We start from the raw sequence: 16,227 nt of genomic DNA, 5'->3' as shown, positions 1-16,227 counted from the left end.
ATCAGATCAGGAAAATCCTCTATATTAAATAGCTCTTAAATTCTGGAGACAATTTCCAAACTGCAGTTTTAAAGTTTTCAAAAGCATGAAAATTAAAGACAAAAATCATTTACCCAAGAAACATGAAGATTCTTATACTACTAAGCATATTTTCAGTACCAAAAAGAAAGCTTAAACACATTTTACATCTGAAAGTAGTAACTTTCAAGTACAGTAAAATGACACAAACCAAGTCTTTAAATAATTTTCTACATTTCTGATCCCACCTTCAATCATAATCTAAATGCCACAGAAAAGTAGCATTTATTGAACATCTGCTGAGCACCAAGCACTGAATTAATTAGATGCTTTATTAATCTGCCCAACAATCCATGTTTGGCATTAACAAAGTTAACTACTCAGGGCAGCCAAAAAATTCCCTCCATAGCATCTAGTACCTTGCCATGCAATCATTGGGCACTAAACAGACATTTATTAAACTGAAAAATAACCAAACAAAAATACACACACATACACAATTCTGAATACCATGAACTAAAAAAATCTAATTTTTGGACGATGATTTTTAAATAAATCCAGTATAACTGAAATACTATAAGCATGTCAACTCAAAAGGAAAGAATGGTGTACTTTGTGCAATAATTTCTACATTACAGATATCAAAACCTGTAAATATCAGTAGTTAAAGACGGTTCTCATTTGTATAGCCACTCATATTTTTAAAACATTTTCACAGTAATTTCATTATTTATATCTTTAATAATTATGCAACATTTACATCATAAAACCAGATTAGAACCTTACTTCTCTTCTCTCTCTCTGTAAGCTTGAAGCAGGCATGCTCCTTATAGGTGGATTCCGAAGACGATCCTCTTTTTGTTTTTGAGAATGTTTTCTTGGAATTACAGAGCTGTTTACAGTTTTATCTTGTGTGTTGGTTTTAATATATTTATTCATGTTGTAAGCTCTCTTGTTCCTTTCATTCTTCTGATCAAATCTCTTTTGTTCATAATCTTTTCTCGTCAGTTCATCCTTAATACAAGCAAAACTAAAATTACTTAAAATCTATCCAAGTAGTAACATTTCACATCCAAAGTTGTTGTTGTTTAGCTGCTAAGTTGTGTCTGACTCTTTAGCGACCCCATGGACTGTAGCTCGCCAGGCTCCTCTGTCATGGTATTTCCCAGGCAAGAATACTAGAGCAGGTTGGCCATTTCCTTCTCCGGGGACCTTCCTGACCCAGGGATCAAACCCCTGACTCCATGTCCCCAGCACTAGCAGGCGGATTCTTTACCACGGAGGCACCATGGAAGCCCATTTTTTCCTACTGTTATAGAAATATGATTTAGCAGTTTTAAAAGCTTTATAAATAAATGATATTGGTTCAATATGAATAAGAATTCTTTTTAGAATAAATAAAAAATTTAAAAGACTAGTATTTTATGGAGCAGAGGAATGAGAAACAGTAGACGATCTTCAGGGATAAGAGGGCAATTTTTCATCATAGAGGTTTTTATACTTTTTGATGTTTAAACCATATGAAGATAGTAACTTCAAATTTAAATTAAAAAATAAGTTTTCAAAAAGTAAAAATTTTGTAAGAAAGTTCTGAGATATTTATAAATTAGAAGTTACTTGAAGGTTTAAAAAAGCATATTTTGCATGACATCTACTGTTACAGTTACATATACTGCTAGTCATCTGAAGAACCAGAGGTGAACTCCAAGTCTTTTGACCCATAGGTCAATTTTTCCTCTGGTGCATCACATAGCAGCTAATATAAACTCTTTATGTACTGGAGATACATATTCTTAAAACAACAGTGTTTAAAAGTGTATTTTAGAGAGCTCCCTGGTGGTCCAGTGGTTAGGACTCTGTGCTTTCATTCACTGTCAGGGGCCAGATTCAAACCCTGGTCAAGAAAGTAAGATCCCCAAAGCTGCATGGTGTAGCCATTAAAAAAAAAGAGAGAGAGAGAGACAACAAACAACACAACACACACACACACACACACACACACACACACACACACACCCTTCCCACCCTCCCAAAAGAAGTGTATTTTAGTGTTTAATGCTATGGAAACCAAACTAACACTTCACCCTGCTATAACTGTGAGTAAGCATATACACATATCTTACAGTCAGGAAAAAAACACTTTGCACCTCCAGGTAAAAATGAGTTAACTTGTCTAGTTTTGCTTAAAAATACATAAAATATTGAGAAATTTCCTTTAAATTACTGACCACCTAATAAAAAGAACTCTCCTGAATTTTTGCAATACTAATGTCTGTAGATACACCATAAGATGTGTGGAAGTGAGAAAGTGGCAATTTTTCCATCTGGAACTGACTTCTCTAAACACAGTAACCTTAGAGATTTTTGTGGAGTACTCTCCTTTAAAGTAACTTTGATGCTTTTACTTTGGTAAGCCAATGCTTCTAAATCTGTTGTCTTCCTAAGTATACCTTTTTATGTCTACTTTCTTTTCCAAATGCTTTTGCTAAATTTTCTTTGCAATCACTCATATTTTAGTAGTTGTCTACAATTTTCCAGTTAACAGCCATAATATAATTTATGAGACAAAGCACATGTTGAATAAAATGGACCTTATTACTAATAAGTACAATGGGTGATAAGAGTGAAATTAAGACTTACAAGTGGACTTATAAGGAATATTTTGAGAATAGCTATGATACTTATAAATTGGAGTCAATGGTATCTCTTAAGAATTCACTTAATTCTTTTCAATACCTACTTGAATTTCTGCAGAAATCGTTTTAATCCAGTCATCTACAGTCTTTTTGATCCGAATCTTCTCTGATATCTCCCTACAAAAGAGAAAAAATAATTTTCTTAGATTAACATTAAAGGTTCTAAGAACAGATCTCCTATCTAACTTTGAATCTATTGTGTAGCCCAATAGCCTTCATTTGAAAAGGAAAAGCCAATGTTATTAGTTTCATCCAATGTTTCAAGGATGCCTGCAAAGCATATGTAGATTCCAGTGAATACATACCAAAAAGAGAAAAAAAAAATTAAAGGGAAAATTAACACTTGTGAAAAATAATAGCAGCAGGCATATAACTAAATTCCAACTTTATAATAAGTCCACACTATCAAAGGCAATGAAGAATCTTTTCTAAACATCAAAACACATTAAAGCAAAAGGAAGAGCTTAGAAAAAAAATGAAGAGAGCCTGTAAACTGGCAGTTTCATAAAAAACCTTGGGATGCCAACATCCTGTCCTACCTGTTGTTGGACAGAGCATTGATAAATGAATACATGGCAGCTCCATCCTTTGCACGAATTATAGCTTCCAGATTTTCTTCAAGTACTTTTTTATTATTTTGTACTCCTCTTAAAATCTTCTCAGCATCTTTCAATACAGATCTTGTATTTGTTATTTGAAGCTTAATGGAATTCTGTGGAAGATCCGCAAGCCCTGACATCTGAGATTCTTTCAACTTAAAAGATAAAAAGGCAAGAATATCAATATGTAAAACTTATATTCATATTTTAATCCACATAAGAGCTGTTAGTATAGTTTGGGGCATATACTACACCAGTCTAAGGAATGAATTTGTCAAATTGAAGAGCTATAAAAGAATACTCAGCAACTAAAGTTTCTTTTAGATGTATACTGTGAATGTTCAGTAAAATGGGGCTGGGAAGCCCACAGTAGTTCAGTGACCTATAAAAGTTCTATCTGGGTGAAGAAAGCCAAACAAATTAACAGCAAGTTGGCTCTGGGTAGGCAGGGCAGACAATGTGAACTGGATAAATAAGGGCCATTCACGTTCCCCTTCCACCTTCCTTCCTCTCCAACTTGAGAGTGTGTGGCTCACTCTTAGCCAAGGAGTAGGAAGCAGAAATCACCTGCAGAGGGCTTTCGGAAAAGTTCTGCAAGGGAAACAAGCTGGGCTGACACGTCTTTCAGTGCTCTGTCTTCATCCTCCTCCTGCTTTGTCTTGGCAACTTTATTTCTTCATAATTTTTACCTTTGCTCATCATTAATTTCAAGACTTTGTTCACACTTTACCTGGAGTATACTATTTGTTTCTTTCCTCTTTTGATCAAGTTCATGAAGAATATCGTCAGACTTCTGCACAGTCACTTTAGCTGTTCCTAGTTCTTCATAGGAAGGAAATCTTTGAGTGGCTATAGTATCAATGCTGAAAAAGATTTCAAAGTAAAGTTTTCTAAACTGCCTAAGTTCCGTAAACATTTGATGATATAAATCTTTGATACATTCTTAGTTAAATGAATTCTAAATGGGTCCTATTAAAATTGCACAAAGAATCAGTCAATTATGTGGTTAAACATACAGAACACAAAAATTGCAAGAAACAAAATTACTCTGACCAGATTGGTTTAAGAATAGTAGGAAAAGAGCAGAAAATGGTTTTGCTTGGAAGAAACGAATGCGCAGAAGCACTTCTAGAATGGTAGAGTAATAATCTCTAAAATCTACTCCTGAATAAAAGCAAACAAAACACTAGCAAAAATGGTCAGATCAGCTTTTTCAGAATGGTGGAAATTAAACAAAAGCTTGTAGGAACATTTACTTAACAAGAATGGCTGACAAGAACAGCAAGCTCTGTGGTATTTTAAATTGCTCTATTCCCAGAGGCCTTTCTCCAACTCTGAGTAGCTTTGAAAATCAACAGCCTCATCATCACTGTAGCTGTAAAAACCGACAGCCTCACAGGCACTAAAAGGGTGGAAAAAGTGGAAAAAGTCATATTCACAAGGTTTCTCCTTAAATCTGACTCAGTGAGAAATCCCATCCCAGGGTCATTTTTTGAAAACAGTGGCAACTGCTTAACATCTTAGCTGCCTGAGGGAGTCATACCAGTTGAAGCAAACAAGAGGGTGGACAATAAGCCAAAAAACTGAGGAAGGAGATGTCCACGATGGAGTTGTTTGTTTTTTTAATTTTTGGCCACACCCTGTGGCATGTGGAACCTTAGTTCCCTGACCAGAGGTCCAAGCCATACCCCCTTCACTGGAAGATGGAGTCTTAACCACTGAATTGCCCGGCAAGACCCCATGGTGGAGTCTGAAAAGCTCCGAAACACTACTGGGGCTCTAGAAGGTCACATGCATGGACAGGGCTCTATGCATGCAAAAGAATGACCTAAGAAGGGCATAATCTTTCACATCTGGCTGACCATGAACTCTTTACGAGTAGGAAGTTAGGATTAAGATAGGCTTACAAACTGCTGGAGCACTGAAGGTGTTCCCCAGTGTATACACACACACACACACACACACACACACACACACACACACACACACACACACACACACACACACAGCCCCTTGGCAAAGATAGCAAGATTTATTCATTCAAAATAGTTAAGGAAATCTTCCAATCATTAGCTGACTTAGCTAATCAAATGGAGACTTGCTACACATAATAAAGAATAAAAATTATAGAATTAGTCCAGGAAAATCATTAAACAGCAACAACAAGAAAAATAACCAGCAGTAACAACAAACCCTGGTGGGAGGGTGGGAGTTGATGGAAGAATCTAATTTCCAAAACTGGCCCATTAAATTATTTTAAATGTCTAATTTTCAACAGAAAGTTGTGAGATACAAAGAAATAGGAAATATAGCTCAGACACAGGAAAAAGAATATCAGTAGAAACTATCCTTGAGGAACTCCAAATATTGGACTTAACTAGAGAAAGACCAAAAATTAGCTACTATAAGTAGAGAAAAGTATCAGTCCCTGGGTTGGGAAGATCTCCTGGAGGACAGCATGGCAACCCACTCTAGTCCTCTTGCCTGCAAAATCCCATGGATAGAGGAGCCTGGCAGGCTACAGTCCATGAGGTTGCAAAGAGTCAGACACAACTGAGTGACTAACACTTTCACTTTTCAAAAGAATGAAAGGACTGATGCTGAAGTTGAAGCTCCAATACTTTGGCCACCTGATGAAAAGAGGCAACTCACTGGAAAAGACCCTGATGCTGGGAAAGACTGAAGGCAAAAGGAGAAGGAGGGTGGCAGAGGATGAGATGGTTAGATACACTGACTCAATGGACATAAATCTGAGCCAACTCCTGGAGATAGTGAAGGACAGAGGAGCCTGGTATGCAGAAGTCCATGGGGTTGCAATAAGTCAGATATGACTTAGAGACTGAACAACAACAAAAATAATAATGAAGTCTTGGGAATTCCCTGGTGGTCCAGTGGTTAGGACTCCATGCTGAGGGCCTGGGTTCAATCTCTGGTCAGGGAACTAAGATCCTACAAGCCACAGAGCAAGACCAAAATAAATAGATAAATAAGAATGACGTCTCATCAAACAAAGAATACCAAAAAAGAAAAAAGCTACTGGACTTCTGTGGTAGAACAGTGGATAAGAATCTGCCTGCCGCTGTGGGGGATGTGAGTTCCATTCCTGGTCTGGGAAAATTCCATATGCCATGAAGCAACTAAAGCTCAGGCACTACAACCACTGAGCCCATGCACCATACAGCCCTCATGCCACAACCACTGAGCCCACATACAGAGACCATCCTCTGCAATGAGAGAAGACACAACAAGAAGGCTGTGCACTGTAACAAAGAGTAGGCCCCATTTACCACAACTAGAGAAAGCCCACAAGCAGCAACAAAGACCCAGCAAAGCCAAAAATAAATAAATAAATAATTTTTTCTTTTTTTTTAAGAGAAATTCTGGAGTTGAAAAATACAGCAATTGAAATGCAAAATTCACCTGACAGGCTAAACTGCATATTCAAATTGGTAAGAGAAAGAATCAGCAAATTTAAAGACAGGTTAATTGAGATTATCCAGTTTGAGGAATGGGCTTCCAAGGTAGTGCTAGTGGTAAAGAATCTGCCTGCCAATGCCGGAGATGCAAGTGACTTGGGTTTGATCTCTGTGACAGAAAGATCCCTTGGAGTAGGAAATGGCAACCCGCTCTACTATTCTTGCCTGGAAAATTCCATGGACAGAGGAGCCCGGTGGGCTATAGTCTATGGGGCCACAAAGAGTTGGGTGTGACTGAGTGACTGAACACAGTTTGAAGAACAGAGCAAAAAAGGAACAAAAAAAACCTAAAATCCTTAAGACCTGTCAGATACCATCAAGCATAACAACAAACAACATAGCCCAAGGAGAAAAAAAAGATCATGTGTACTATTTAACTGTGTACAAAAATAACAGCCAAAAAACTCCCTGACTTAATGAATGTTAATTCAGTCATCCAAGAAGATCAACAAAATTTTAGGAGGATGAACTCAAAGAGATCCACATTTAGACACATCAAACTGTCAAAAGCCTAAGACAAAGAGAGAATCCTTAAAGATAAAAGTGATTCATTACATACAAAGTATCCTTAGTAATACTGCTCTTTACAGCATCGGACCTTGCTTCTATCACCAGTCCCATCCACAACTGGGTGTTGTTTTTGCTTTGGCTCCACCGCTCCATCCTTTCTGAAGTTATTTCACCACTGATCTCCAGTAGCATATTGGGCACCTACCGACCTGGGGAGTTCATCTTTCAGGGTCCTATCTTTTTGCCTTTTCATACTATTCATGAGGTTCTCAAGGGAACAATACTGAAGTGGTTTGCCATTTCCTTCTCCAGTGGACCACATTCTGTCAGACCTCTCCACCGTGACCCATCCGTCTTGGGTGGCCCCACATGGCATGGCTTAGTTTCACTGAGTTAGACAACGCTATGGTCCGTGTGATCAGATTGGCTAGTTGTCTGTGATTGTGGTTTCTGTCTGTCTGCCCTCTGATGCCCTCTCTCAGTGCCTACCGTCTTACTTGGATCATCGAAAAAGCACGAGAGTTCCAGAAAAACATCTATTTCTGCTTTATTGACTATGCCAAAGCCTTTGACTGTGTGGATCACAATCAACTGTGGAAAATTCTGAAAGAGATGGGAATACAGACCACCTGACCTGCCTCTTGAGAAATGTGTATGCAGGTCAGGAAGCAACAGTTAGAACTGGACATGGAACAACAGACTGGTTCCAAATAGGAAAAGGAGTACATCAAGGCTGTATATTGTCACCCTGCTTATTTAACTTATATGCAGAGTACATCATGAGAAACGCTGGGCTGGAGGAAGCACAGCTGAAATCAAGATTGCCAGGAGAAATATCACTAACCTCAGGTATGCAGATGACACCACCCTTAGGGCAGAAAGTGAAGAAGAAAAACTAAAGAGCCTCTTGATGAAAGTGAAAGAGGAGAGTGAAAAAGTTGACTTACAGCTCAACATTCAGAAAACTAAGATCATGGCATCTGGTCCCATCACTTCATGGCAAATAGATGGGGAAACAGTGGAAACAGTGGATGACTTTATTTTGGGGGGCTCCAAAATCACTGCAGATGGTGACTGCAGCCAAGAAATGAAAAGACGCTTAATCCTTGGAAGGAAAGTTATGACCAACCTAGACAGCATTTTAAAAAACAGAGACATTTCTTTGCCAACAAAGGTCCGTCTAGTGAAGGCTATGGTTTTTCCAGTGGTCACATATGGATGTGAGAGTTGGACTATAAAGAAAGCTTGAGCAGAGAAGAACTGATGCTTTTGAACTGTAGTGTTGGAGAAGACTCTTGAGAGTCCCTTGGACTGCAAGGAGATCCAACCAGTCCATCCTAAAGGAGATCAGTCCTGGGTGTTCGTTGGAAGGGCTGATCCTGAAGCTGAAACTCCAATATTTTGGCCACCTGATGTGAAGATCTGACTCACTGGAAAAGACCCTGATGCTGGGAAAGATTGAGGGCAGGAGAAGGGGACGACAAGAGGATAGATGGTTGGATGGCATCACCAACTCGAAGGACATGGGATTGGATAGATTCTGGGAGTTGGTGATGGACAGGGAGGCCTGGTGTGCTGCAGTTCACGGGGTTGCAAACAGTCAGACCCGACTGAGCAACTGAACTGAACTAAACTGATCCTTAGTAAGATTAACAGTATATTTCTCATCAGAAATCATGAAATCTAGAAGGCAGTAAAATAATATATTCAAAGCACTAAAAGGACAAGAGTATCAACCAAAAATTCTACATCCAGTAAAACTATGCTTCAAAGATAAAAATTACGACATTTCCAGATAAATAAAACAGAGAGCATTCATCACTAGCAGACCTACCCTATAGTAAATACTAAAAAGAGTCCCTTAGGGTGAAATAAAAGACATTATGCACTAACTCAAATCCACATGAAGAAATAAAGAGTATGGGTGAAAGTTAACTGTATCAAGTCAGTCCAGTTCAGTGGCTCAGTCATGTCCGACTCTTGGCGACCCCATGAATCGCAGCACACCAGGCATCCCTGTCCATCAGCAACTCCCGGAGTTCACTCAGACTCATGTCCATTGAGTCAGTGATGCCATCCAGCCATCTCATCCTCGGTCGTCCCCTTCTCCTCCTGCCCCCAATCCCTCCCAGCATCAGAGTCTTTTCCAATGAGTCAACCCTTCGTCTGAGGTGGCCAAAGTACTGGAGTTTCAGCTTTAGCATCATTCCTTCCATAGGTAAATATAAAAAACAGTATTAAATTATTTGTTTATAACTCTCTCCTTCTATCTGATATAAAAGACAACTGTGTAAAACAGTAATTATCAAGCTGTAGGGACAAGCTTATAATGTATAAAGATATACTTTGTATGATAATAATAGCAGAAAGAAAAGAGGAGGGAGTCAATCTATACTGCAGTAAAGTTTCTGAATCCTACAGAAATTAAACTGGTATTAATCCTAACTAGATTGTTTTAAATTAAGATGTTAATTGTAGTTCCTAGGGCAACTACTGAGAAAATAACTCGAAAAAAAAATAGTTAAGAAAGCAATAAGGGAATTAAAATGTTATACTAGAAAATATCTATTTAATGTTAAAAAGACACTATGGAGGAACAGTAGAATAAGAAAAGGACCTAAGATATATAAAAACATATAACAACATGACAGACATAAATCTTACTTTATTAGTAATTACACTAATGGTAACAGACTAAAATTGTACAATGTCTCATGAGATTACATAAAATGTAGCTTATTTAGTTTTTGTTATTGTACTTTTCATGACATTCAAGAAAAAAATTATACTGGCTGACTATACCTTGACTTTTACTATTTACTTGACTTTTTAAAAACTTTTTATAATGTAAAGTTTCAAACACAAAAGTAGAAATGGTAGCATAATGACCTCTATATACCCTTATCTACCTACATCAATAACTAACTCACGGCTATCTATCTTCATTTCATTTATACTTCCAACCTGGTTTTCCCCACCCTGCACTGGATTATTATTGAAGCAAATCCCAGATATCATTTAATCAGAAATGAATAGTAAATAATCTACATTTTGAGAAAATTAGATGTATTCATTGGTGGCTTAGATGGTAAAGAATCCGCCTGTGGTGCGACAGACCTGGGTTTGAGCCCTGGGTTGGAAAGATTCCCTAGAGAAGGCAAAGGTTACCCACTCCAGCATTCTGGCCTAGAGAACCTCCATGGACAGAAGAAACTGGCAGGCTACAGTCCATGGGGGTCACAAAGAGTCAGACATGACTGAGCAACTAAACACACACACATTGTATAATTATAGAAAAGAGGAAAGATATATTAGCAGAAGAAAATGGTAACTAAATCTAAGATAATTTTTAAAAGCAATCTCATAAATCCATTAAAATTCCTAAAGAAATTTTAGAACTATAAAAAAATAAAAACTCTGTTCAACCTAGTTTGCATTCCAATCTCATTTTTACCTGTTTCTCCTCTCAGGATTCCATCCCATTTTTGACCTAGCTAGTGAGGTTTTGTCTGAAGATTCACTTATTCTCGTCAAAGAATCACGGTTATTCAGAATTTGTTCCAAGAATCCTACACTTCCTAAGATATATAAGAAATATAGTATCATTTTTCAAGTACTAATTCATTTCTCTTTTATGTAATAGCTCACACGTTTGTACTAAATTAGTTTCACATGGTAATGATCTACTCATTTCACTCTACAAGGCAGACTACATATACATCAAAAGCTAAACATTTATAACTCATGGAAACTATACTTGTAAAAGTTAGGCCTGAATTAATTTCCATTACAGAAGGAAAAAGAGTATGAATGAGAAGTAACATCACGGCAAAGCCCTGTATACAGAAATATTTCTATAGACAGTAAAAGGGAGATTTAGCAGTTTCTTCATAACTAGTATTGGTTGAATCTTCCTTTTAGCCTCATCTCTAATGAGACTACTTATCAATTTTTTTGGTGGTTAAGGTTGCTTTACTTAATAAAGATTATATTTTTAAAATTACTTAAGAGTCTTTAAATATGTCCAGGACAAGATTGAATGCATTTAAATAATTCCAAAAGTGAAAGCTTATACTTAACATCTCTGCTTACTTTTACTATAAATACTATAAGGATCTAAAACAAAGTATTATTTCTTGTCAATTATAAAGGTTATTAGCATTTTTCTAACTGAACATGATAATAAATGTTAAATTTCTTAGTTTTATTATACAAACTCACATTTAAAAATAATATAAGTAAACATGATAATCAGCTTACTTTCAACAATGCATTATTTTTATTTATTAATAACAATTTTCATTAAAGGTTTACATAATAACTTGCAGAAGATAGAATAATTACAAAGGTTTATCTCCAACTGCTTCTACAAAGAATCAAAAGAAGCTTAATTTGCCCAGTATTACTTAAAGAAAAATATTAAAAACAGAGGTCCCAATCCAGTTCATTTGCTGTTTTTTTAAGTTGCTCAGTTGTGTCTGACTCTCTGAGACCCCATGGACTGTCGCCCACCAGTCTCCTCTGTTCATAGGATTTCCCAGGCAAGAATACTGGAGTGGGTTAGGGTTACTATTTCCTTCTCTAGTGGATCTTCCTGACCCTGGAATTAAACTCATGTCTCCTGCTTGGCAGGCAGATTCTTTACCACTGAGCCACCTGGGAAGTCCATGTGAGGGAATTATAAATCCTAAGTGTGGAAATCTATTCCTAACTTGAGATAGGTCTAACAAAAGTTGTTGCTTTTGTTGTTTAATCGCTTAGTTGTGTTCAACTCTTTTGCAACCCCATGGACTATAGCCTACCAGGCTCCTCTGTCCATGGGATTTCCCAGACAAGAATACTGAAGTGGGTTGCCATTTCCTTCTCCATGGGCTCTTCCTGACCCAGATAGCAAACCCATGTCTCCCGCATTGGCAGGCAAATTCTTTACTGCTGACTTTCTGGTAAAGAATCTGCCTGCCATCACAGCAAGATGCAGGTTTGATCCCTGGGTCGGGAAGATCACGGAGTAGGAAACAGCAACCCTACTCAAGCATTCTGCCTGGAAAATTCCATAGACAGCGGAGCCTGGTGGGCTACGGTCCATGGGGTCACAAAGTGTTGAACATGACTGAGCACAGCACAGTGACAGAATCACCAGCAAAGCCCCTAATAAAAGCAGTGTGTGCTAATTATAATTGCTTTATTACCTGTATGACATGAAAGCTTCATATTTTCTTTTTCTTCTATAGGATTTTCCCTCTTTGATATTTTATCATCCTTTGAAACAGGAACAGGAGCAAATCTGCGGGGTGCTGGTGTCTCCAAAGGAGATTTCTGTTTATCAAAACTTGTATCTTCAACCTCTCTTGAACATGCTTCAACAGAAAATTAAGAAAATAATAAATTTAACTTACTTAAAAAATTTTTTTAATTATAATATTACTCTTCCCCATGTTTTAAAAATAAAACCAAAATTATATAGGATATTCAAGTTATTAACAAATATATAGAAATAACTTCATCCTCACTAGAAATCAAAGAATATAAACTAGAAATATTTTATACTTAAACCTAATAAGAAAAAATATGACAATATTCAGTGCTACTTAAGTTGTGATGAAAATGGCAAAGCCAGACACTGCTTGTGGCAATGAAAACTGAGAAGGCCATCTGGTACTAAGTACATGTGCCTAGTCGTCCAGTCATGTCTGACTCTTTGTGACTCCATAGACTGTAGCCCGCCAGGCTCCTCTGTCCACAGGGATTCTCCAGGCAAGAATACTGGAGTGAGTTGCCATGCCCTCCTCCAGCAGATCTTCCCAACCCAGGGATTGATCCCAGGTCTTCCACACTGCAGGCAGATTCTTTACTAGCTGAGCCATCAGGGAAGCCCAGTACTAAGTACAGCAAATCTCAAAATTTTTATTCACTTTGATCTAGAGATCCCACTTTAGTGAGCACAAAACACATTGTTGCTATTGTTCAGCTGACCCAGGGATCCAACAGGTGTCTCTTGCACTGGCAGGCGATTCTTTACCACTGAGCCACCAGGAAAGCCCACAAAACTGACAACTATAACCAGTGAGCATGGAAACCTAAGTTCTTGCTACAGCTCTGACACTCCCACTCTCAAGCCAGGTGACCTAGAGTAGGCAATCATAAACTTTCTGTGCTTCATTTTCCTCCCTTTACAACTTAAAAAATTACTCACATTACTTCACAAAAGTTTAAGACCCACACATTTGTGGAGACATAAAGCAACTTGCAAGTATAAGGAGCCTTTAATGTGTCTGTAATACAATAATGTCCTAATAAATCAAATGTCAGGAATAATGTACTACATGGATCTTATATATCACTAAAAGGATAGGCTCTTGATTTTCATCAGTTCCTTATTCAAATATCAGTAACTTGGAGATACATTTATTGATAAGAGTTTAAATTCCAAAGGTTTAACACAAATAAGTTGTGTATTCCTTTGTTACTATAAAGAGATTTTAAAAATTTCATTAAAATAGACTTGTATTACTCCTTGAAAATATTTAGAAAGTTTCTAATTGTACTCAGGTGGTTTCTCCCCTGACAGAATGAAGAAAAACAGTAAATATGCAGTTTGTCAGAGTATTGGTGAACTGCTGTGCATATGTGTGTATGTTGGTGCTCAGCCGTGTATGACTCTTTATACCCCCAGGACTGTAGCCCTCCAGACTCCTCTGTCCATGGAAATCTCCAGGCAAGAATATTGGAATGGGTTGCCATTTCCTTCTCCAGAGGATCTTCCCAACCCAGGGATCGAATCCAGCTCTGCTAGATAAGTAAAACTTATCTAAATTTATGTAGAAATGCTTCTGACAGTTTATGAAAGTTTTAATTAAAACCATTAAATAGGACATGATCCATAACTTGGCTGAACAAGTTTCAAAATAATCTAGAAATTAGTGGGCTGAAAAAAATCCCTAATTTTATAAAATAAAGAGTCTCTTATAACCCAGTAAATAAATTTTCTGCTTACAAACTGCAAAGAACATTCATAGCTGGCATCTTTTATTCATAGAGAACTACATATTTTTACCTTGTTTGGAAGAAAAAACATTATGTGAAGACAGATTACTGCTACCAAAATTCAAATGGTCTGGTTTTACAGAATACTTTTCCACTGCTCTAGAAGGAGGTACAATAACAGGCTGAAAACTACTAGTCTTGAGTGCAGCACTGATGAAATGAGTCTAGAAAACATAAAATAACTTTGTTTATTTCAAATATCACCTGAAAGAGTTAGCTGACAAAAATACCTTGAAATTTATTAGAGGACTTGAAAACAATCTATTAGATTTAATAAATAATAACAATATAAACATTACATGCAACCACTCACTGCAGGAGCAATGCTACTGGAAAGATACACTAACACAAAGACTTGGGTTACGTCTGGCTCTACAGTGCGGCCCTGATCATTTGTTCTAAACCCGTTTCTTCCTTTTCACCTCAGAGATGGTTCATCAGACACTCCTGATGGCTCAGGAAACACTGAGACACTACTGTCTCCTAGAGACACTCTCTCTAGGACTAAAGAACCAGGAGAAAGGGACCCTAGCCCTTGACCCCTACTTAAACCAGACAATTTAAAACCAAAACATCTCATCTTTTTAAATACCGATGATAAGATTTTACTTAAAGGTTTAAAAACCATTGGTAGAAAGCACTAAAATAAAACCGTAGCTTTGCACAGTAGCAGCAGTAAAATATTCATTTCCATATAAATGGAAAACACAGCGACAACACAGTTTTTAACACTATTTATTAAAATATCTGAAATGTACACATATCATAACTAATAAAACTGATTTTAAAAGAGTCTTATGCTAGGCAAAAAAACAAAACAAAACAAAAAGAATTCTTAAAAGAATTTTACAGAATTCTTAAAAGTGTGCTGAGATCCCTCTACATAAAACAGATGGATGGGTTCAAAGAATTTCATTTCATTAAGCATTAACTGAACTATGAAAATACTTTATATGTCATAAGTTCAATTTTCTCTGTAGTTATAAATTCTACAAACAAGATGTCTGAATTAGCAAAAGATTTCATTCTTCAAAAATGATAAAGTTAATAAATTATGTGTTTATTTATGGAAAGATAAATGAATGGCAGAAAGGCACTTAGAACTATGTTAAAAAAAGAAATCAATGTGCTTTTCAAATGTGTAATCTCATTCTATCCTAAAGAGCAAAAATAAAATTGTTTTCTAGGTAAAGAAATCAAGGCCCAGAAAAGCAAAGATTTCTGTAGACTGGGGACCAGCACTCTGGTAGACCCACTCCCGGCCTCTCCAGATGACGTGCTACACACTCAATTTTAACAATGTACGGAGTACTTACTAAAACTTTTTTTTATATGCCATAATCATTCAAATTAAAATAATATCAACCATATCTAGATTTTAAGACAAACCCTATTAGGAAGTCTTAAAAATTATAGGATATTAGAGTTCACTCTATGATCTTATACTGAGCTACAATAAGCTTATTTTTGTATACTCTTCTTAATGCTATATTTTACTTGTATCTTTAAAAGTTTTTAAGGAGTACTAGAAGTGTGTGCTCAGTTCTGTCCAACTCTTTGGGACCCCATGGACTGAAGCCCACCAGGTTCCTCTCTCCATGGGGTTTTCCAGGCAAGAATACTTGAGTGGGTTGCCATTTCCTACTTCAGGGTATCTTTCAAACCCAGGGATCAAACCCTCGTCTCTTACATGTCCTGCACTGACATCACCTGGGAAATTCAAGTTGCACAGTATGGCACCCCACTCCAGTACTCTTGCCTGGAAAATCCCATGGACGGAGGAGCCTGGTAGGCTGCAGTCCATGGGGTCGCTAAGAGTTGGACACGATTGAAGTGACTTAGCAGTAGCACCAAGGGGTGGAGGTGGGGGGTGGGGGGGAGGGA

The 16,227-nt window shown here is 37.3% G+C and overlaps 1 protein-coding gene across 10 annotated transcripts in view; it reads right to left on the bottom strand.

The window, feature by feature from the left end:
* Positions 1-16,227, bottom strand: part of KIAA0586 (KIAA0586 ortholog) — a 138,530-nt gene that overhangs the window by 106,709 nt on the left and 15,594 nt on the right. For all 10 annotated transcript variants that reach the window (XM_012181727.3, XM_012181729.3, XM_012181728.4 and 7 more), the window contains 7 exons: positions 14,354-14,507; positions 12,489-12,656; positions 10,754-10,877; positions 4,044-4,176; positions 3,254-3,468; positions 2,759-2,831; positions 805-1,032 (listed from right to left, as the gene is read on the bottom strand). In XM_012181727.3, the coding sequence (XP_012037117.2) occupies positions 805-1,032; positions 2,759-2,831; positions 3,254-3,468; positions 4,044-4,176; positions 10,754-10,877; positions 12,489-12,656; positions 14,354-14,507 (1,095 nt within the window). The remainder of the gene's footprint in view (positions 1-804; positions 1,033-2,758; positions 2,832-3,253; positions 3,469-4,043; positions 4,177-10,753; positions 10,878-12,488; positions 12,657-14,353; positions 14,508-16,227) is intronic.

The sequence above is a fragment of the Ovis aries genome, chromosome 7, assembly GCF_016772045.2.
Source record: "Ovis aries strain OAR_USU_Benz2616 breed Rambouillet chromosome 7, ARS-UI_Ramb_v3.0, whole genome shotgun sequence".
Taxonomy (NCBI): domain Eukaryota; kingdom Metazoa; phylum Chordata; class Mammalia; order Artiodactyla; family Bovidae; genus Ovis; species Ovis aries.
Note: the sequence above shows the minus strand (reverse complement) of the source record. Positions and strands in the feature narration are given on the sequence as shown.